The sequence below is a fragment of the Macaca fascicularis genome, chromosome 7 (genome assembly GCF_037993035.2).
Source record: "Macaca fascicularis isolate 582-1 chromosome 7, T2T-MFA8v1.1".
Classification (NCBI taxonomy): domain Eukaryota; kingdom Metazoa; phylum Chordata; class Mammalia; order Primates; family Cercopithecidae; genus Macaca; species Macaca fascicularis.
In genome coordinates, this window is record NC_088381.1 from 535,001 (window position 1) to 556,686 (window position 21,686).

The following is a 21,686-nucleotide window of genomic DNA, read 5'->3' on the forward strand; positions in this document are numbered from 1 at the left end:
GTGTCTGCAATGGCGCTGGCTCTGGGCAGCAGGAGACAGGACAGGCAGCCTGGCTTGTGGGTTGCGTGGAATAGCACGCGCATGTCAAAATGGTGCTCCAGGAGCTCCGCCTGGCAGTGTGCCTGCGTCTGGTGATAGCAGTGGGCACGGCGTGAATAGGCCAGGTGACTATCGATGATATCCCTTTTATAACAACTCAACTAAAAGATGCTTTGTAAGAATATAAATGAGCTATGGCTGGGCGCGGTGGCTCGCACCTGTAATCTCAGCACTTTGGGAGGCCGAGGCGGGCGGATCACAAGGTCAGGAGATCGAGACCACGGTGAAACCCCGTCTCTACTAAAAATACAAAAAATTAGCCGGGCGCGGTTGTGGGCGCCTGTAGTCCCAGCTACTCGGGAGGCTGAGGCAGGAGAATGGCGGGAACCCGGGAGGCGGAGCTTGCAGTGAGCCGAGATCGCGCCACTGCACTCCAGCCTGGGCGGCAGAGCGAGACTCCGTCTCAAAAAAAAAAAAAAAAAGATGCTTTGTAAGAATATAAATGAGCTATGGCTGGGCGCAGTGGCTCGCACCTGTAATCTCAGCACTTTGGGAGGCTGAGGCGGGCGGATCAGCTGAGGTTGGGAGGATCACCTGAGGTTGGGAGTTCAAGACCAGCTTGACCAACATGGAGAAACCCTGTCTCTACTAAAAAAATAAAATACAAAATTGGCCGGGCACGGTAGCTCAGGCCTGTAATAGCACTTTGGGAGGCTGAGGCGGGTGGATCACCTGAGGTCGGGAGTTCGAGACCAACATGACCAACATGGAAAAACCCGTCTCCACTAAAAATACAAGATCAGCCGGGTGTGGTGGCGCACGCCTGTAGTCCCAGCTACTCGGGAGGCTGAGGCAGGAGAATCGCTTGAACCCGGGAGGTGGAGATTGTGGTGAGCCGAGATTGTGCCATCGCACTCCAGCCTGGGCAACAAGAGCAAAACTCCGTCTAAGAAAAAAAAAAAGCCGGGCATGGTGGCGCACGCCTGTAATCCCAGCTACTTGGGAGGCTGAGGCACGAGAATCGCTTGAACCTGGGAGGCGGAGGTTGCAGTGAGTTGAGATCGCACCATTGCACTCCAGCCTGGGCAACAAGAGCAAAACTCCGTCTCAAAAAAAAAAAAAAGAATAGAGATGAGATACAGTTTATGCAGAAGAAAGCAGGGGATCGATGCCTGGGGGTGTGGACAGGGGCTCACTGTGGATCACAAGCAGGACTCTGCCTTGCGGTGTGGGTAGTGGGTTTGCACGTCTTCGACGTCATTAAACATTACTAATTATGGTGAGAGCAGGTCAGAGTCCAAGAATTGTTATGTATCTGAGGCCCAGTTTTAAAAATCCTACTACCAATCAGTTTGCTGAAATTTTTATTGATCTCAAGATTACTTTTTTTTTTTTGAGACGGAGTCTGGCTCTGTCACCCAGGCTGGAGTGCAGTGGCGCGATCTCGGCTCACTGCAAGCTCCGCCTCCCGGGTTTACGCCATTCTCCTGCCTCAGCCTCCCGAGTAGCTGGGACTACAGGTGCCCGCCACCTCGCCCGGCTAGTTTTTTGTATTTTTTAGTAGAGACGGGGTTTCACCGTGTTAGCCAGGATGGTCTTGATCTCCTGACCTCGTGATCCGCCCGTCTCGGCCTCCCAAAGTGCTGGGATTACAGGCTTGAGCCACCGCGCCCGGCCAAGATTACTTTTAAATTAACTCTCTGAGATTAGCTATAGCGTGCTGCCTTGACATGCTTCTCACCTGAGCAGTTGTTTGGTTTCTATTGTGGCGACAGCAGTTTGCAGAAACTGGGGCTATGATTATAAACTGCTTCCTTCCCTGGGCCTGGGCTGGCCGAGTTCTTCCTCCTTGGTAAATTTAGAAGTGAAACAGGAAATTCCAAAGGGAAAGGCTGATGTGATAAAAAGTTAAAACTTAGTTTCAAAGAAAATAGTAAATGAAGTGAAAAAGAAAGTAGCTTGACCTGGAAAAAGTTTTGTACCAACTCTCACAAAGCTTTAATGTCTTTAATGTTGTTAGTATAGTAAGTCCATCTGTCAGTTGCTGAAGAAAATACCAAGATTCCAAGGATTTAAAAAAAAACAAAGAGGCAAACAACCCAAGCTGGCAAGTTACACATGAAGAAAAATAGGCAGGGGGAAGTGGCTCGTGCCTGTAATTTCAGCATGTTTGGGAGGCCAAGGCTGGAGGATCACTTGAGCTCTGGAGTTCAAGACCAGCCTGGGCAACATGGCAAGACCCTGTCTCTACTAAAATTCAAAAAAAGTAGCCAGACGTGGTGGTGCATACCTGTAGTCCCAGCTACCTGGGGGGCTGAGGTGGGAGGATCACTTGAGCCTGAGAAGTTGAGGCTGCAGTAAGCGGTGATCACCACTGCACTTCAGCCTGGTTAACAGTGAGACCCTGTCTCAAATAAGAAGAAAAGCAGACTGGTTAATGCATAGAAATATGCTTCATCTCAGTGATTATAAAAGAAATGAAAATTAAGGCCAGGCACAGTGGCTCGTGCCTGCAATCCCAGCACTTTGGGAGGCCAAAGCCGGTGGATCACTTGAGGTCAGGAGTTCGAGACCAGCCTGGCCAACATGGTGAAACCCCGTCTCTACTAAAAACACAAAATTACTACTAAATAAATTACTACTGGCCGGGCGCGGTGGCTCACGCCTGTAATCCCAGCACTTTGGGAGGCCGAGGCGGGCGGATCACAAGGTCAGGAGATCGAGACCACGGTGAAACCCCGTCTCTACTAAAAATACAAAAAAAAAAAATTAGCCGGGCGCGGTGGCGGGCGCCTGTAGTCCCAGCTACTCAGGAGGCTGAGGCAGGAGAATGGCGTAAACCCAGGAGGCGGAGCTTGCAGTGAGCCGAGATCGCGCCACTGCACTCCAGCCTGGGCGACAGAGCGAGACTCCGTCTCAAAAAAAAAAAAAAAAAAAAAATAAATAAATAAATAAATTACTACTAAATACTAAAAATACAAAAATTAGCCCGGCATGGTGGCGCATGCCTGTCATCCCAGCTACTCGGGAGGCTGAGGCAAGAGAGTCGCTTGAACACAGGAGGCGGAGGTTGCAGTGAGCTGAGACTGTGCTACTTGCACTCCAACCTGGGTGACAGTGAGACTCCATCTTAAAAATAAATAAAATAATAAATAAATAATAAATAAAAGAAACACAAATTAAAAGGACATTCAGATTAAATTATAAAAGCAGAAGTGACCCCTGGATTCTGCCGGGAAGCGCCATACTGGTGTCCGGCTCCACCTTGTTCATGGCCCCCATCGGAGGGCACCTGGCCCAAAGCCACCTGCAGCTTTAAAGACACTGTGTGGCCTAAGAAACCTCCTGGGATGTGCTGCTAGGAAAGTCATCCGAAAACACGCTCCAGGCTTTTCTGCCCAGATGTGGTACTGTCAGGCTTGCCTCAGGCCTAAGCAGGAGGAGGGCAGGCAGCCCCGAAGCAGGCTGCGTGGTTCATGCACGGGCCAGTGGTGGTTCCTTCGCGTGTCCTGAATGTGCAGGTGTCGCTGGAATGATGGAAAAGATTTATATGACCTCAGTGAAAGAGCTGCTCTCTGCTTTTGTTCCTTTGATGGACAGCTAAATGGCCTGGACACCTTTCCCACAGTTTTCATGAAGACTGGGAGGGAGCTGGCTTTAAGATCAGGATTCTGGTTTACCTGAGAAGCTCCCGCTGAGATCCCTGCTTGGTTCACAGTCACTGGGGATGTTCTGTGGCACTGCCCGCTTACAGAGCTCCCGCCTCTGCAGGGACGTTTCCGGCGAGGTGCCTGGGACATCCCACAGCATGAGCCCGCTGAAATGGGGCACCCGCGGGCACAGACCACCCCACTGCGTGGGAACTGTGCGGTCTCTTGGTGCATGTGGAGGAAGCTGGCAAGGTTGACGCTGGTGTTTCCAGCCCAAGTGTCTTGACAGTGGGACCCTTGATAGAGATTGGGGAGTGAGGTGTAGTGTAGGTGGTAGCTAACGTCATGGGCTTGACCTCAGGCTGGAGGCAGTAGGGGATCCTGGGAGACACCTGCCCACAGGCCGGGTGCAGTGGGGGATCCTGGGAGACACTCTGCCCACAGGCCGGGTGCAGTGGGGGATCCTGGGAGACACTCTGCCCACAGGCCGGGTGCAGTGGGGGATCCTGGGAGACACTCTGCCCACAGGCCGGGTGCAGTGGGGGATCCTGGGAGACACTCTGCCCACAGGCCAGGTGCAGTGGGGGATCCTGGGAGACACTCGGCCCACAGGCCGGGTGCAGTGGGGGATCCTGGGAGACACTCGGCCCACAGGCCAGGCGCGTGAGGGAGCCTGCAGCCCCTCGTGGGTGTACTTGGTGCAGGAGAAGTGCTGGGCTGCTACTGGGCTGTGCCAGACCCTGGCAGGGCCAGGCCACACCCAGGCCAGCCAGGTGGGGATTCAGGGGTCCAGGTCCTTACTGGGGGAGGGAGAGACAAGGAGAGAAGAACAGGCACATCAGTAGGTGCGGATGCTGGGTGAAGACAATCTGGTGGCCACCATGTAGCCTTTGGTCATCAACCTGCACCCTCCTGGGCCCTGAGAGGAGAACCTGCAGGGCGGGTGGGGAGGGGAAGCACGGGGCTCAGTTGCCCATAGGGCCTGTTCCTCAGCCGTGCGCCATGGGACCCAGCAGATACATGGTCTGTCGGGCGCAGTGATAAGGTGGGGGACAAGGTGGGCGGCAACCAGTTCCCTTCCTCTCAAGCCGCAGGAATCAGAGCAGGCTGAGAAACCCCAGCCAGCATGGCCAGCAGTGGAATTGCTTTGCCAAGCACCTGAGGTCATGCCTGGTGTCCAGCCGAGCACATGGCCTCCTGAGCAGGCGGGACTTCCTGGCCACACAGGCCACGCCACTGAGGCACGTGAGGCAGGCCATGGGGCTGTGGCAGCCTCCCTGCCCTTCCGGGCCCAGTGTCGGCATCTGTGAGTGGGGACCCCACTCTTCTCCTGAGCTTGGGAGTGCCCCGTCTGTGGTGTGACTGTCCTCCCGGAGACTGCCGTGGTGGGTCTGCTCTAACAGAAAGAGTAGGTGGAGTGGGAAACGCCGTCCTCTTCCCTTTGTGCCTTTTACACGTGCCCTGGATTCGGGTGTACGATGAAGGAATGGCCGTTGTCGAGGAACACTCCGTCATCGGTCGTGCGGTCTGTGTGTGGCGCAGGTGCACACAGGGGGGAGAGAAACAGCCCCTCCACCAGCCCGATGCCTGCGCAACCCAGGTATCTGCCAGGTGGGCCAGTGGGGCTTCCCCGAGCTCATCTGTGTGCCTGGCAGCCCAGCCCCAGGCTGAGGTGCGTGTTGTCATTGTCCCGAGGGCTCCACCTGGGGCAGTGGGAATGGTGGACGGCACAGCGGATCCTCCATGGCCCAGGGGTGTGGGAGACGAGGGAGGCCCTTGGGTGTTCTGTGAGCGATTGAGACTTTATTCTGTGGAATGCTGGACCCCTTCTCTGCCTTTTGTTAATTATGTTAGCATCAGAGTAGCCTTTTCATACAAATTTGACAGATAAAGACAACTGCTCTCCTTTGCTATGTTGGGGCACTCTGGGGTTTCATGGCGCATGGTTTGAAAACCACAGCTGTAGGCAGAGAGGCCAGTGAAAGTGAGCAGGAGAGTGACAGGAAGAGAAGCAGAGGTGAGTGCAGGTTTGGCGGCACCTGGGGGATCAGAGGCGGTCAGGCCGCACGGGAAGGTAGCGGGAAGTCTGGGGGGCCGTGTTAGGAGGTTGCGAGACCACTTGGTGTTGGGAGACCTCTCCCAGAGGCAGCCTGACCCTGGCCGAAGGGGCTGCAGCCCGAGGGTGGGGGGCGGAGGCCGTGTGGCGTGGGGACATGCACTCTCTCTCAGGGTTCCTTGGCACACTCTCTCTTAGACATCAGCACCTCATTGTGATTTTCAAACTTGATTTCTGTTTCTCTGTTGATGAGGCCGTTCTTTTGAGCTGGTTTTGAGAATGGAAGTTGAAGTTTTTGTGCATTAAAAAAAGATTACCTCACACTTGTAATCCCAGCACCTGTAGAGGCCGAGGCGGGCGGATCACCTGAGATCAGGAGTTCAAGATCAGCCTGACCAACATGGTGAAACCCCGTCTCTACCAAAATACAAAAATTAGCTGGGTGTGGTGGCGTGTGCCTGTAATACCAGCTACTCGAGAGGCTGAGGCAGGAAAATTGCTTGAACCTGGGAGGCAGAGGTTGCAGTGAGCCGAGATTGCGCCGCTGCACTCCAGCCTGGGAGACAAGAACGAGACTCCATCTAAAAAAAGAGAAAAAAATCAAATTACTTCAGTAATAAAGCTAGGCTAGAAGATGTTATATTGGTTTTTTTTTTTGTTTTTTTTTTTTTTTGAGACAGAGTCTCGCTGTGTCGCCCGGGCTGGAGTGCAGTGGCCGGATCTCAGCTCACTGCAAGCTCCGCCTCCCGGGTTCACGCCATTCTCCTGCCTCAGCCTCCCGAGTAGCTGGGACTACAGGCGCCCACCACCGCGCCCGGCTAATTTTTTGTATTTTTTAGTAGAGACGGGGTTTCACCGTGTTAACCAGGATGGTCTCGATCTCCTGACCTCGTGATCCGCCCGTCTCGGCCTCCCAAAGTGCTGGGATTACAGGCTTGAGCCACCGCGCCCGGCCGATTATATTGGTTTTTAACTGTGCACTTTTAGCCTTGCTGGTCGTGACAGCCTGTCTGTGCTGCAGGCCTGCAGTCAGGCCGTTGAGCCCGGGAAAACCAGCTGCAGCCATGCTGGCGCTGTCCCTTGCTTGGAAATACAGAAGGGCACATTCCACATTCTTTCTACACCTGGGAGAGAAAGGGACAGCGAAGTATGCTTTTCTTCTTACGATGATTTATTTTATGCCTGTTTTACATGAACAGATTGCACAAAAATATTGGAAGTTTCTAGTTTTCTGGAAAGTGCCATCCTTCTGCATATAGAAGAGGAAGAAAATCAGCTCATGCCTTGTGCACGTTTGCAGAAACATTTCATAGTTTGTCTTTGTTTGATTATGCTGTTTAGTTGGACAAGTGGAATGCTTACAAATTGTAAAATTTTTTTTTTTTTTTTGAGACGGAGTCTTGCTCTGTCACCCAGGCTGGAGTGCAGTGGCCAGATCTCAGCTCACTGCAAGCTCCGCCTCCCGGGTTCACACCATTCTCCTGCCTCAGCCTCCTGAGTAGCTGGGACTACAGGTGCCGCCACCTCGCCCGGCTAGTTTTTTGTATTTTTTAGTAGAGACGGGGTTTCACCGTGTTAGCCAGGATGATCTCGATCTCCTGACCTCGTGATCTGCCCGTCTCGGCCTCCCAAAGTGCTGGGATTACAGGCGTGAGCCACCACGCCCGACCACAAGTTGTAAAATTTTTAAATGACTGGTTTGGAAATGCTGGGAAGACCCTCTTTCTAGCAAAGCATCTCTCCACCTCTGTGGGCGCGGGGCGCGGTGGCGGGAGTTAGATCAGCGTGCCGCCTGCACGGCACCCATGCCTTCGCTTCTGCATTTTCTGGATTGTGGCTTCTCCACGTTTTGCAACCTTGGTGTTGAGCTGTCTTGGCAGTTTCTATTTTTACACCTACAGAGACGACTGTTCGGTCCCTGTGAAAAGCTCCCTCTTGACCTGGGGTGGAAAGAGAAGTAAACATGTCTCAAAAGTTTATCCTCTAATCTGGTAAAATACAAGGTCCCTCTGTGGCTAGGGGCTGGGTGGAGCGGGCAGTGCACGTTGTCCCTGTGTGTGCAGCCACCATTCTGCTGTGCGCTTGCCGGCACCTCGGGGGCCTGGGCCTGGCCAGAGTGGCCGCGTGCACACTGCTGTCTTGGGGCCGCCGTGGGGCCGTGGGGCCATCTGGATGGTATGGCCCACCCGTTCCCCCTTTACCAGCCCCCACCCTTCCCGGCCACCTGCCCCTGAGCCTCCCCTGAGAGGCCTGTCTCCGAAGCCCCTGTCTCGTTTGACTTCTTTGTTTTGTCTGGTGTCTGAGGCCGGTTTTCCATGGGGCCTGTGTTCTCCCAGGGATGCTGGCTTATTGAAGGCACACACTCTCACACACAGAGACACTCGTACACACAAACTTTGTTTTTTCCTTTTCCCTTTTAATCTGTTGGCACCACCTCTGCTTCCAGGTTAAAGTTAGTCTTGGCTGCTTTAATTTCCATTTATTTATTTTATTTTTTGCAGCCTAGTGTCTGTCATTTTCAAGACTGTTGAGTTCTACCAGGACTCAGGGTTATGACCTGCTGACCGAGCTGCCTGCTGAGCACGAGCGACGTCTCCTCCTTCCCAGCCACCTGCCCTCATGCTGCCCAGACACAGGGAAAAGGACCAGGTCACATTTATTTTATTTATTTATTTATTTTTGAGACAGAGTCTCACTCTGTCACCCAGGCTGGAGTGCAGTGGTGCGATCTCAGCTCACTACCACCTCCGACTCCTGGGTTCAAGTGATTCTCCTGCCTCAGTTTCCCAAGTAGCTGGGATTACAGGCACCCACCACCATGCCCAGCTGAGTTTTGTATTTTTAGTAGGAGACAAGGTTTCGCCGTGTTGCCCAGGCTGGTCTCAAACTCCTGACCTTAAGCGATCCGCCCGCTTTGGCCTCCTATAGTGCTAGGATTACAGGCGTGAGCCACTGTGCCCAGCCCCAGATCACATTAAAGAAAACAATTCTGTGATTCACTGTTCTTTGTCTTGAAGCATGTGATGACTGTGAGGTTTTACAGAAATCACCCTCCCATCTTCTGGGATGTCCGCTGTGTGGAGAAGTGGGGTCCAGGGCCTCTCTGGGAACTGGTTCCCCGAGGGCAGCATGAGGAGGCACTGGCTGATGCCCTGAGCCCATGAGCTTGCAGGGGGAATATGGCGAGGGCTGGCCACATCTGGACGGGCTAAGGACCAGGAGCTTGGGCAGATCTGCCCGTTTTCTAGTTGGGGGAAGCACTGGCGCATGCCTCCTTTGCCTTTGCCCCTTGGCCTGCTGTCCCCAGTGTTCTCCAGCATCCTCAGGGCTCGCTGGGGCCAGCAGGGCAGGAGAGGAGTTGTGTCCTTGACCCTGCTCTCCTGCCTCCCTGGCCCCTGCTGCCTGCCCACCCCGGGGCAGCTCTGTCTGTGGCTCCAGCTCCGTGCTGCCTCTGTCCTGCCCCTCAAGCCTGAGCCGGTCTCCAGCACCTGCACTCGCCCTTGGAAAGTGGCCATCTGTACCTCTGTTCCTCTGGCTTTGACCCCCTGGGTGGGCACACGGCACTGGGTCGAGGCGGTTCTCATCCTTGCTGTGCGGCTGTGGGTCCCGGGGCAGCTGGCGACCCCACCCAGCCTCCCTCCACTGATTTGCCGGTGTGTCAGGGTGACCTCCACCTTAAGGTAGCTGTGAGGACCACTTCTTGAGACTGCATCTGTGTGGATCTGAGGCTGAGGGGCAGCCAGTAACATGTGGAGGGAAGGAGATGGACCCATGGGGCCCCCAGCATGCCCTGTGGACACTGCCCTTCCAGTGGGTGGCACTGGGAACCTTTGCCTCTTGCCCACCGTGGGTCCCTTGAAGCCCACCTGGGGTTCCATGATCGAGCAGGTGAGTGAGGTGTGCAGCATGGCGTGAGCTCAGACGCCCAGCCAATCTTCCGCCGCCCGGTAGATGCTGCTCACTCTGCAAACTGCCCTGCAGCTGCCTAGAGCAGAGGAGCATCCGAACCATGAGACACTCAGAGACTGACCTGGGACTCTGAGGACATCACTGGAAGAGCAGCAAAGTATGATAAGTATGCCCTCCTTTGAAATCTTCATTTTTAAAAACTCTTTCTTTTTTTTTTTTTTGAGATGGAGTCTCGCTCTGTCACCCAGGCTGGAGTGCAGTGGTGCGATCTCAGCTCACTGCAAGCTCCACCTCCTGGATTCACACCATTCTCCTGCCTCAGCCTCCCCAGTAGCTGGGACTACAGGCGCCTGCCACCATGCCTGGCTAATTTTTTTTTGTACTTTTAGTAGAGACGGGGTTTCACCACGTTGGCCAGGATGGTCTCGATCTCCTGACCTCGTGATCCACCCGCCTCGGCCTCCCAAAGTGCTGGGATTACAGGTGTGAGCCACCGCGCCTGGCCAAAATCTCTTAAATTTACAAAATAAACTAATCGATGGCTTGTTAAAACAGCAATTCCCCTGCCATATTTAAATTCATTTTTATATCTTGACAAGCTATAGGATTTGAGAGTTGAGAACTGGTGCTGATAGAAAATCAGTCAAGGAAGGAAAAAACATCTCTTTTGTTGTTCAGTGACATAAACTGAGGGTGGGCGTGTGATTTCTGGGTTGGTTTGCCGCCTGGGGAGGCCGGGGGCACAGGCAACTGGAAGTGGCACGGTGGCGCCTTGTGGCGGAGCTCGTGCAGGTCTGGCTGGCTTGGCTCGCTCCCAGCAGCATGCTCTTTCTGCCTGGAGCACGTATTGTTTTCGTGATCAGCAAAATACCAGCTCCTGTGGGTTCTTCCCTGGCAGACAGCGCAGGGAATCTGCGTCCTGCCTGGGTGACTCTGTCCTACCTGTTCTTGGCTCTGCGTTCATTTTCTGGGGCTCCATTAACAAAACACCACAGGTCAGGCAGGACTTTCTTTTTTTTTTTTTTTTTTTTTTGAGATGGAGTCTCGCTGTGTCTCCCAGGCTGGAGTGCAGTGACGTGATCTCGGCTCACTGCAAGCTGCACCTCCCGGGTTCACGCCATTCTCCCGCCTTAGCCTCCCAAGTAGCTGGAACTACAGGCGCCCGCCACCTCGCCCGGCTAGTTTTTTGTATTTTTAGTAGAGATGGGGTTTCACTGTGTTAGCCAGGATAGTCTCGATCTCCTGACCTCGTGATCCGCCCGCCTCGGCCTCCCAAAGTGCTGGGATTACAGGCTTGAGCCACCGCGCCCGGCCTCAGGCAGGACTTTCTTTCTCTCAGTTCTGGAACCGGGAATCTGAGATCAGGGGGCCAGCAGGGTTGGCCTCTGCTTGTGAATGGCCACCTTCTCTGTGTGTCCTCACGTGGTCTTTCCTCTGTGCCTGGTCACCCGTTGCCCTGCTCTGACCAGGCCCAGCCAGTGGACATCCAGGTACCTCTCCATGCGAGCTGAACCAGCAGACACAGAAACGTGATCCTGTTGTTAAACTCTAAAGTGCTGGTTGGTAGCACTGGCAGAACAGTTTGTATGCCGCTCCAAATACGTGACTTTAATTATGCTGTTGGATATCTGCACCGTGGCAGCCACTTATAAAGGCTGGTCAGATACAATTGAGGCTCCATTCCAGGGGCAGTGGACGCTGGCTTTGCAGTGACCAGGCCAGACCTGGTGCTCCTGCCTGGGAATGAGGGCTTCTTGGTAGACGCGGAAGGAGACTGGAGGCTGTGCTGGATGGCAGTGCTGGGGGAAGATCCCCGTGGGACGTGGCATTCATGGGAGGACAAAAGGAGAGCCGAAAAAATCCCAGGGTGCAGGCGGCTGGAGTCAGGCACTGCCTTTGTTCTCCAGCAGTGGGTGCTGATGAGCCGTGCAGGGTCCGCTGGCGGCAGTTACAGACGGAGCGAAGTAAATGAACTTGGAAGAGATTTGGGAGGTGGGACTGTGAGGAGTCCGAGCAAGACGGGATGAGACATGAGCTCTGATGTGTCTGTGTAGAGTGGACACCGCCAGGGCCCCCACGCTGGCTGTGCAGGCGGTGCCCAGGCCAGACCCTGCACCCATGCTGCCAGGGCTGAGACCTTGGAGACTTGGATTTAGAGCCAATGACTCCAAGTCCGCGTACCGGGGTGAGGCAGAGGCTGTGCAGATTCGCATCTGTGGAAGATGCACGGACGGAGAGCCCGTGGAAGCGGGCCGGGCTGAGGCCGTGAGCGTGCAGTGACAGGTGCTTGGCATGACATACCAAGGCGGGTGTGGGAGGGCTGCCTGTGATCATGAAAAACCTGAAACATCACGGTGAAACCCCGTCTCTACTAAAAAATAGAAAAAACCTAGCCGGGCGAGGTGGCGGTGCCTGTAGTCCCAGCTACTTGGGAGGCTGAGGCAGGAGAATGGCGTAAACCTGGGAGGCGGAGCTTGCAGTGAGCCGAGATCCAGCCACTGCACTCCAGCCTGGGTGACAGAGCGAGACTCAGTCTCAAAAAAAAAGAAAGAAAGAAAAACCTGAAATATGAAAATGTGAAGAATAGGAGAGAACAGCAGTTCGCCACAGCAGGGCCCGGCCAGCAGTCTGCACAGTGCGCTGATGATTGAGAAGTTTTATGGAAGCTGGGAGAAAAAAGAGCGTACAGAGCAGTTTGTGTGATAGTATCTTGTTTTTGAAAGGGATGGTGATGATTGATGATAAGGTTTCTTTTTCCTTTTCCATGTTTTCCGATTAATCAGCAACAAACATTGCTATTTTTGAGTGTAGTGAAATATGAATAATACAAGCTTTACCCCATCTTCACCTTTTTTTTTTTTTTTTTTTTGAGACGGAGTCTCACCTCTGTCGCCAGGCTGGAGTGCAGTGGCGCGGTCTCGGCTCACTGCAACCTCCGCCTCCTGGGTTCAAGCGATCCTCCTGCTTCAGCCTCCCGAGTGGCTGGGATTTCAGGTGCCTGCCACTATGCCCAGCTAATTTTTTGTATTTTTAGTAGAGATGACGTTTCACCATGTTGGCCAGGCCGGTCTCGAACTCCTGACCTCGTGATTTGCCCACCTCAGCCTCCCAAAGTGCTGGGATTACAGGCTGGAGCCACCGCGTCCTCCCCCCATCTTCACCATTTTAAGTGTACAGCTCGGTGGCATTAAGTACATTTCACCTTATTCTGCAGCCACCACCACTATCCATCTAGAGCTTTTCATCTTTCCAAGCTAAAACTCTATCCGCTAAACACCAACTCCCCAGCCCTGCCAGGCAGCCCCTGTCGCCACTGTTCTCCTTTCTGTTTCTGAGTTTGACCGCTTTAGGTAATTCATGTGAGTGGAATCATGCGGCGTTTCTTCTTTTGTGACTGGCTTATTTCACTTAGCATAAGGTCTAAGTTTCAACCATGTTGTAACTTGTCAGAAGGTCCTTTCTTTTAAGGGTAACATTCCATTGACCACATAAATACCGTTATTTTTATTCAAAGAAAGAAGTCCGCAAGCACCGACTTGGAACGAGCTGTGCATCTGGAGTTTTTCCGTGGGTTCGACGTCAGTGGTCCCTGCTGACGCACGAGCAGTTCTCCCTGAGCCTGTCTGGGGCTCTCCTCCCCACCTTCCTCCACCACGAGTCATCTTGGCCTCTCCTGGGCAGAGGTGAGGGAGGAAGGCGAGGCCCTGTGGCTGCTGCGTGGGGTCAGGGGCTGTTGCCATGTGGGCTCTGTGGCCTCCCAGGGTGCTCGGTCCAACCCGTCTTCTCGTTGACCCACGTGGGGCCCGGGCATGACTAGACGCGCCCCCAGGCTTCTCCTGGCACTGTCTGGGTTCAGGCCGCAGAAAGGGCAGACTGTGGGACTCTGGGCTGGAGCCGCAGAGCACGAGCAGCCCCTGTGGGACCGAGGCACGTCCTCAGGCAGCCTGGCCCCTCGGAACCACGTCAGCCCTGAGGTGCCTGAGTGGACACCGAGGGGAGGCCCCCCACACTGGCTCTGCAGGCAGTGCTGGGGCTGGACCCTGCACCCACCCGGCCAGGGCTGCCCTGCACTTCTCCTCTCTGAGGGGTGTGGAACGGGAAGCTGTAATGTGGAGGGAAGTGGACGAGAGTTTCTGCTACATGTAGATTTCTAGTGAGGAACATGCAGCAGATCACTGCTGCAGTCGGGGGCGTTCCCTTCCGTGTCGGGGAGGTCCAGGTGGCTGGCAGTGCGGCCCCTGCCTCTGTTCTCCCTGATTTCCAGTCAGTTCCTGAGAAAATGGGTGGCGTCTCCAGCCGCCATTGGGGATTGGCCTGCAGTTGTTTCCATTATCTGTGGAACTGGCCCAACACCCACTGTGGATGCCCGAGCCCAGAGACAGTACTGGACCCTGCAGAGTCTCTGTTTTTCCGAACTTGCATACCAGTGGTAAACTTTAATTTGTAAATTAGGCACAGTAAGAGATTACAACAGTAATGATAGAACAGTTGTCTAACAATATACTGTCATAAAAGTAGTGTAAATGTGGTCTTTCTCTCTCAGAATACGTTGTGGTACCGTGCTCACCCTTTGGTGCCCGCCGTGAGATGGCAGAGAGGTGAGCGGAGCAGGTATTGTGATGCAGCCTTAGGCTGCCGCTGACCTTGACCAGCAGCCTGGCGATACCGCCCCAGTCCCGTGCTGGCGACCCAGCCGGCTACTGCGTTCTCCCCCGCGGGTCGCACATGCAGCGTGGACACGCTGGACAAGGGGATGGTTCATGGCCCAGGCTGGGGGAGCAGGACGGCCTGAGAGTTTATCACCCTACTCAGAACAGCGCACAGTTTAAAACTTACGGATTGTTTGTGAATGGAGTTTTCCATTGAATATTTGTGGAGTGCAGTTGACCTCGGGTAATTGAAATCACAGAAAGTGAAACAGATTCAGGGTTGGCTACGGCATTTCTCCTTCCAGCTCTGTCAGCTTTTGCCTGGTGTAATGGGAAGGAAGCCTTTTGGCCGGTGCGTTCACATTTAGGATTGTTCTGGCTCCTTGGGGAGCTGACCCCTTCCTTCTCCCTCTCTGATGAGTCCCTTGCTCTGAGGCTGGCTGTCGCTGGTGCTGACATAGCCGCCCAGCTTCCTTTTGGCCAGCGCTTGCCTGGTTCACCTTTTTCCCCTTTTGCTTTCAACTTACCTACCTGTATCAGTATATTTGAAGTAAGTTTCTTGTAGATGCAATATAGTTGGGTTAGGATTTTATTTATCTATTCTGACAACCTCTTCTAATTGGTGTTTTTAGATTATTATGATAATATAATTATCAATGTGTTTTGATTCAGGTCTACCATTTTATTATCTGACTTCTGTTAGATCACTATCTTTATCATTGCTTTATTTCCTTTTAGGTTTTTAAAAACATTTTGTAGTCTGTTTTAATTTATTCTAAATTATCTATATGTTATCTTTTTTGTTTTGGATAGCTTTTTTAAAAGAGTATTTTAATTTTTTTTTCTTTTTAAAGAGACAGGATTTCACTGTTTTGCCCAGGCAGGCTTTGAAATCCTGGGCTCAAGCCATCCTCTCTCCTCAGCCTTCCAGTAGCTGGGACTGCAGCACCTGGCTGCACTGCTCTTGTCAGTAGTCGCTCTAAGGATTTCAAAGTCCATGCTTATTAACATTTCACATTCTGCTTAGGATCTGAAAAGTCTGCTTTTCACTACTTCCAGTGGGACATAGAAATCTTACCCCATCCAGGTTTACCCTCTTCCTTTTATGTTACAGTTGTCTTGTTTATATGATTTATACAATTATATACCTAGAAATGGTTTATAATTTACATGTGACGTATTTGTGTAATTTACACTTACGTACACTGGAAGGCCCATCAGACAGGACGTTGATTTTCGCATTTGACCGCCAAGCACTTTGGAAGAGCTATGGGGTCGTTGTGTGTCCTGCGCCCTGGCTGCTTACCCTGCCTGCTGCCTCTGCTTGGTGATTCCGCCTCCCTTCCTGTCAGCCTGAGCCGCTGGCCTGGCTGGCGTGTTCTCTGTTTTCCTCCTCTGCCCACGTCCTGGCTTCACCTGCCTTCTGGAAGACGCATTCCCGCCTTGAGGGAGGATCCCGAGTTGGCACCTCCCCGCTGTAGGCTTAGGCACGTTGTGCCCGCCCTCCGGCCTGCCTGGTGCCCGGGAGAAGTCCACGGCCCTCCCACTGTTGCTCTGCGCTCTGCCGTGTCACGTTTCTCCTGCTGTTTTCAAGATCCGTTTTCCTTTATCTTTAGTTTTCAGCCGTTTGACCGTGACGTGTCTGGGTGTGGATTTCTTGAGTTTGTCTTGTTTGGGATCCATAGAGCTTCTTGAATCTGTAGGCAAAAGACTTTCTCCAAATTCAGGGTGTTTTCTGTCATTTTTTTCAGCTGGTTTTCATCACTGCTTGCTTTCCCCTTTTCCTTTGCCACTCATGACACAGATGTTAAACCTTTTCTCTTGTCCCGAAGGTCGCCCAAATTTTTTCAGTCTTTTTTCTCGCTGGTATTCAGATGAGAAAACTTACATTGCTCCATCTTCAAGTTCACCGAATCTTTCCCGATTTTTTTTTTTTTTTTAACATTTCAGTAGTGTGTCTTTTAGTTTTGAAATTTCCATTTGGTTCTTCTTTATATCTTGCTTTTGTTGCCTGTTGCTGATTTCCATTTTTTCATTCACTTTGGGAGTGTTAGGATCGTTAGAGCCTTTCACGGCACAGTAGTTGCTTTAAAGTCGGGCGGATAATTGCAACACCTGTGTTATTTTGGGATCTGTTGACTGTCTTTTCCTGTAGGAGCGTAGACGTTCCTCGTTCTTTGTGTGCTGAGTAATATGGACTGTAAGTGGATGGCTGGATGTTATGATGTGAGATCTGGGTCTTGTTAAAAGCCTAGGAGGATGTTGATATTTTGATTTTAGTAAGCAAACACCCTGAGGAGACTCGGGCTGTGGTTCTGACTTGCCTTCAGTGGGTGGCAGCTCCGTGTCAATTCTGGCTTCACAGCCCCCTGCACTGCCACTCGGACCTGTCCCTTGTGTGCCGCAGGTGGCCGTCTGGCTGTGGTCTCGGGGTTTGGGGTGTGAAGAGGATCAGATCCACCCCCCTGCAGCTTGAGGATGGGCTTGAAGCTTGTGAGCAGTTTTGTCGGCTGGCTCTTCCGAGCTGCTTCCTCTCTACACGGCCACTGGGGCTTCCTGGGTCCCTGGAGCTTCCCTTCTCCACCCTCAGCCAGTGCACCGGGACCAGCTGCCTGTCCTGCTGCGCGCCTCCATGCCTGTCCCCGTGCTGGAGGAGGGATTTGGGGCTCCTTCTGTTCAGTGTCTCCTCCAGGCCACCTGCAGTTTTCCTTCATAGAATGCCGCTCAGCTGCCCCGGTCCTATCCCGGGGCAGAGCTGCTCCTGAGTACCCTTGAGACTGAAGCAGAATCGGCAGAAGGCAGATTGCCCCCTCTCCCTGAACCTGGCACTGAAGGTGTGTTTAGACGATGTCTGCCTTCATTTCCGTACCTGTGCTCCAGCTGTGCTGTGGCACTTTCCGTCCCCGGCGGCAGCCCCTACTCCTTGTAATCTCAGCCTGTCTGTGCAGCTAGACAGCTGGCGTTGGGTGGCAGGAGCTGGGCTTTTCCATGTCAGGCCCTGGTGTGTTTAGAGGCACCGGGTGGGAGGTGGCTGCATTCGGGGGGGTCTGCTGGGCGGATGTGGTGTTGGAGAGGCGCTGCCGCTCCAGCACTGGGAGGGGGTTGTCAGACCCTCCAGAGAGTCCTCAGCACCAGCAACTCAGGACGGCGGCCCCCGCGGTGGGGAGGGTGGCGGGAACCACGTCCCCCACACTGTGACCCTCCTGGAGGCCAGGAGAGCCTGTTCTCAGTGAGTGCGAAAGGAGAAGCTGCACAGGGCCTCCCAGCCCGCTGGCCCCCGTGCCCTGAGAGACACGCGACTCCCAAGGACTGATCATGCCCGCGGCAGGATCCCCAGTGCCCTCAGGAGAGCGGGAAGGGGTTAGAGGCCTGGGTACCCCACCTCGAAGCTTGTCGGCTGCCCCCTCCTCCTCCTCCTCACAGAACAGGGGTCCTTGTGTGTTGTTCCAGCCCAGGATGGCAGCCCAGGTGACTCTGGAGGACGCGCTGTCCAACGTGGACCTCCTGGAGGAGCTGCCCCTGCCCGACCAGCAGCCCTGCATCGAGCCCCCGCCATCCTCGCTGCTCTACCAGGTGGGTGCCCAGCAGCTGCGGGGCGTACAGCCTGTGCTCCGACCCCACGTGACGGTTTTTCTCTTCCTTTCTTTCAGCCAAATTTCAACACTAACTTTGAAGACAGAAATGCATTTGTTACTGGCATCGCAAGATACATCGAGCAAGCCACCGTCCACTCTAGCATGGTAATGTTGCTGTGCGTCTTCGTTTCTCTCTGCAGGGAAGGGCGCGTTTGAAGGGCAGATGGATACTTTTTGGTATTATCCCAATGGACTATGCAGTAAGGAAAAAGAGTAGAAAATGAATGAAATGCCTTATATTTTTAGGATAGTCTTTGTTTTTCTTAGTGTAAAACAATACACGCTCTTTCTGAAAATTCAGTGTCTCTGGCCCAGAGAAAACCTTTGTCAGCGTTTCGAGGGCACCCCTGCACTGTTAATGCTCTTTCCCTCTCCAGATCTGCACCCACTTACACCGGGTATGCGCCCATATGAGATTCAGATTTATAAATGAACTGCATTGTTGTTATAGTTCTGCTTTTTTTTTTTTTTTGAGACGGAGTCTCGCTCTGTCACCCAGGCTGGAGTGCAGTGGCACGATCTCGGCTCACTGCAAGCTCCGCCTCCCGGGTTCACACCATTCTCCTGCCTCAGCCTCCCGAGTAGCTGGGACTACAGGCGCCCGCCACTTCGCCTGGCTAGTTTTTTGTAGTTTTTAGTAGAGACGGGGTTTCACCATGTTAGCTAGGATGGTCTCGATCTCCTGACCTCGTGATCTGCCCGTCTTGGCCTCCCAAAGTGCTGGGATTACAGGCTTGAGCCACCGCGCCCGGCCTGCTTTTTTTTTTTTTTTTTTTTTAAGAGACACAGTCTTGCGCTGCCACCCAGGCTGGAGTGCAGTGGCGCGATCTTGGTTCACTGAAACCTCTGCCTCCCAGGTTCAAGCAGTTCTTGTGCCTCAGCCTCCCGAGTAGCTGGAACTACTGGCGCCCACCACTACGCCCAGCTAATTTTTGTATTTTTAGTAGAGACAGGGTTTCACCATGTTGGCCGGGCTGGTCTCAAACTCCTGACCTCAGGTGATCTCCCCACCTCAGCCTCCCAAAGTGCTGGGATCATAGGCATGAGCCACCACACCCACCTAGTTCTGTATTTTAATGATCTCATGAACATTTTTTCTTTTCTTTTTTTTTTTTTTTGGAGACAGGGTCTGACTCAGGTTGCCCAGGCTAGAGTGCAGTGACATGATTAGGGCTCACTGCAGCCTCAACCTCCCGGGCTCAAGCAATATTTCCACCTCAGCCTCCTGAGTAGCTGGGACTATAGTCACACACCACCACGCCCAGCTACCTTTTTGTATTTTTTGTAAAAGCAAGTCTCACTGTGTTGCCTAGGCTGGTCTCGAATTCCTGGACTCAAGGAATCTGCCCACCCAGCCTCCCAAAGTACTGGGATTACAGGCCTGAGACGCTGCACCTGGACAAGAATATTTTCATGCCTTGAAAATGTGCTGGAGAAAGCAATCCTTAATGGCTATGTAAACCATTTCGTAAATGTCCACAGTTCAACTATTTTTGCACATTTACTTCATTTCCTCTTTTATGTCATATAATAAAAAAAAAAAAATGCTGTAGGCCGGGTGCAGTGGCTCACACCTGTAATCCCAGCATTTTGGGAGGCCAAAGTGGGCATATCACCTAAGGTCAGGAGTTCGAGACCAGCCTGGCCAACATGGTGAAACCCTGTCTCTAATGGAAAAAACATACAAAAACTAACTGGGCATGGTGGTGCACGCCTGTAATCCCAGCTACTCGGGAGGCTGAGGCAAAAGAATTGCTTGAACCCAGGAGGTGGAGGTTGCAGTGAGCTGAGATCGCGTCACTGCACTCCAGTCTGGGTGACAGAGCGAGACTCGTCTCAAAAAAAAAAAGCTGTGATGAACATCTCTCTAATGTGATGAACATCTCTCTAAATATAGGCTAGATTTAAGAGCATCTATTTGATTTTTACCAAAGGAAATGATGTTAAAGAGTAGAAAGCAAAAGCAGTTTTATAGCAGTGATGACAGTCCTCTTCCCATGGACTCTCCACCTAGATTTTAAGTGCTGTGGGCACTTAAATCCTAACTATTCCTCCTGCACACCTGGGGCAGCCCTGCCTCTAGTCCTCTCTGGGACTGGGAGGCCCTGTGAGCCAGTGAGGAGGGAGGCCATGGGGATCCTGCGTGTGCTCACACTGGGCAGGGCGTCTGCCCTGAGCCCTTCCTCTGTGCTCCCGACTGCAGGTCTCATGGCCAGCGATTGTTTCGGGCTGGGCGGAGCCAAGGTGTAATGCCTGTGGCATGCCCCAGAGATGCCTGCATGTCACTGATACCCTCTCGCCTGCAGGAGCCCTGGCGTGTTTTGGGTGGTCATTGTGGCCCCCAGCGCCGCACCTCAGCGTTACCAGCTTCTCGGCAGCTGTCTCTTGGCACACAGGCCACAGTGCTTAGGATAGTTCATGGTGCTTTGTCTAGATTTTAGCAACTGGCATCTGCTTTTCATGCTAGTTCCCCCTCCTGCCTTTGATTTGCCCTGTGTTCCGTTGCAGAACGAGATGCTGGAGGAGGGCCAAGAATATGCTGTCATGCTGTACACCTGGAGGAGCTGCTCCCGGGCCATCCCGCAGGTGCCCTGCTCGCCTGTCTCTTCCCTCCCCACACCCTGCCGTGCCCCACCCCGCCCTGCCCCTGCAATGCCTGGCCACTCTCCTCCCGGGTCTCACCCCACAGCAGGGCGGGATCACCAGCTCTAGCTGCCCAGCAGCTGCTTCTGGCTGGATCCAAGCCTCTTATGTCATCCTTGTTTCTTTATTCCAGGTGAAATGTAACGAGCAGCCTAACAGAGTGGAAATTTATGAGAAAACCGTGGAGGTTCTGGAGCCTGAGGTCACAAAACTGATGAATTTTATGTACTTCCAGGTAAAATGGCAAAATCCCTATCTTGGGGGTGTAACACCGAGGGGTGGGTTGCTGACACCTTCCTACCCATCGCCGTCAATGTGAACACCCTGAACAGAGTGCCTGCAAATTAAAGCAACCAGTTTCTGAGACAAAAGGGACCAAGCCTTTGACAGTCTAAAGTTTCTCACGCCCTTTTGGAATCAACACTCCTTTTGTGGTTCTCAGAATTCTCAGTGATTTCATGTTTCCTTCACGGAGTCTGCTTTCTGTCAGTTTCAAGTACAATGCTTTGACTTTCTGCCAGTTTGTACTTTCTTTTTTGAGACGGAGTCTTGCTCTGTCGCCCAGGCTGGAGTACAATGGTGCAATCTTCGCTCACTGCAACCACCGCCTCCCAGGTTCAAGTGATTCTCCTGCCTCAGCCTCCCGAGTAGCTGGGATTACAGGCGCCCGCCACCATGCCTGGCTAGTTTTTGTATTCTTAGTGGAGACAGGGTTTCACCATGTTGGCCAGGCTGGTCTTGAACTCCTGACCTCAGGTGATCCACCCATCTTGGCCTTCCAAAGTGCTGAGATTACAGGCGTGAGCCACCGCACCTGGCCAGTTTGTACTTTTGATTCATCTGGTCTTTCAGGTATTTTCTTGCTGTCAGCCTCACCCTGACTGTCCATTCCTGGTGGTCCTCGCCCTGGCCTTGATTAGGCAAGAAGCAGCCACATGAAAGGGGCCTGCTGCTTTTTAAAGAAGTATTTTGGAAACATCCAGATTTTCTATGATGTCCATTAGCAGAGGGAGGAGATGGAACTAACTAGGAGATTAATTTTCATTTTACCTTGAAAGTTACCAAGAGGAAAAAAATCTCTCCCACTTTTCACTTCTGAAAGTTA

At 52.9% G+C, this 21,686-nt stretch overlaps 1 protein-coding gene across 14 annotated transcripts in view; it reads left to right on the plus strand.

The window, feature by feature from the left end:
* The window catches only part of CYFIP1 (cytoplasmic FMR1 interacting protein 1), a 120,247-nt gene that overhangs the window by 18,569 nt on the left and 79,992 nt on the right, over positions 1 to 21,686 (plus strand). For 7 of the 14 annotated variants that reach the window (XR_012414635.1, XM_045395148.2, XM_073995246.1 and 4 more), the window contains exons 2-5: positions 17,754 to 17,876; positions 17,954 to 18,043; positions 20,447 to 20,524; positions 20,715 to 20,816. Coding sequence is in view for 13 of the 14 variants with exons in the window: in XM_045395148.2 (XP_045251083.2) it covers positions 17,760 to 17,876; positions 17,954 to 18,043; positions 20,447 to 20,524; positions 20,715 to 20,816 (387 nt within the window). In the remaining variant the exon portion in view is untranslated. Of the gene's footprint in view, positions 1 to 13,166; positions 13,338 to 17,019; positions 17,138 to 17,726; positions 17,877 to 17,953; positions 18,044 to 20,446; positions 20,525 to 20,714; positions 20,817 to 21,686 lie in introns of those variants that run through there. The other 7 variants (XM_045395146.2, XM_073995245.1, XM_045395151.2 and 4 more) reach the window with 3 other exon arrangements.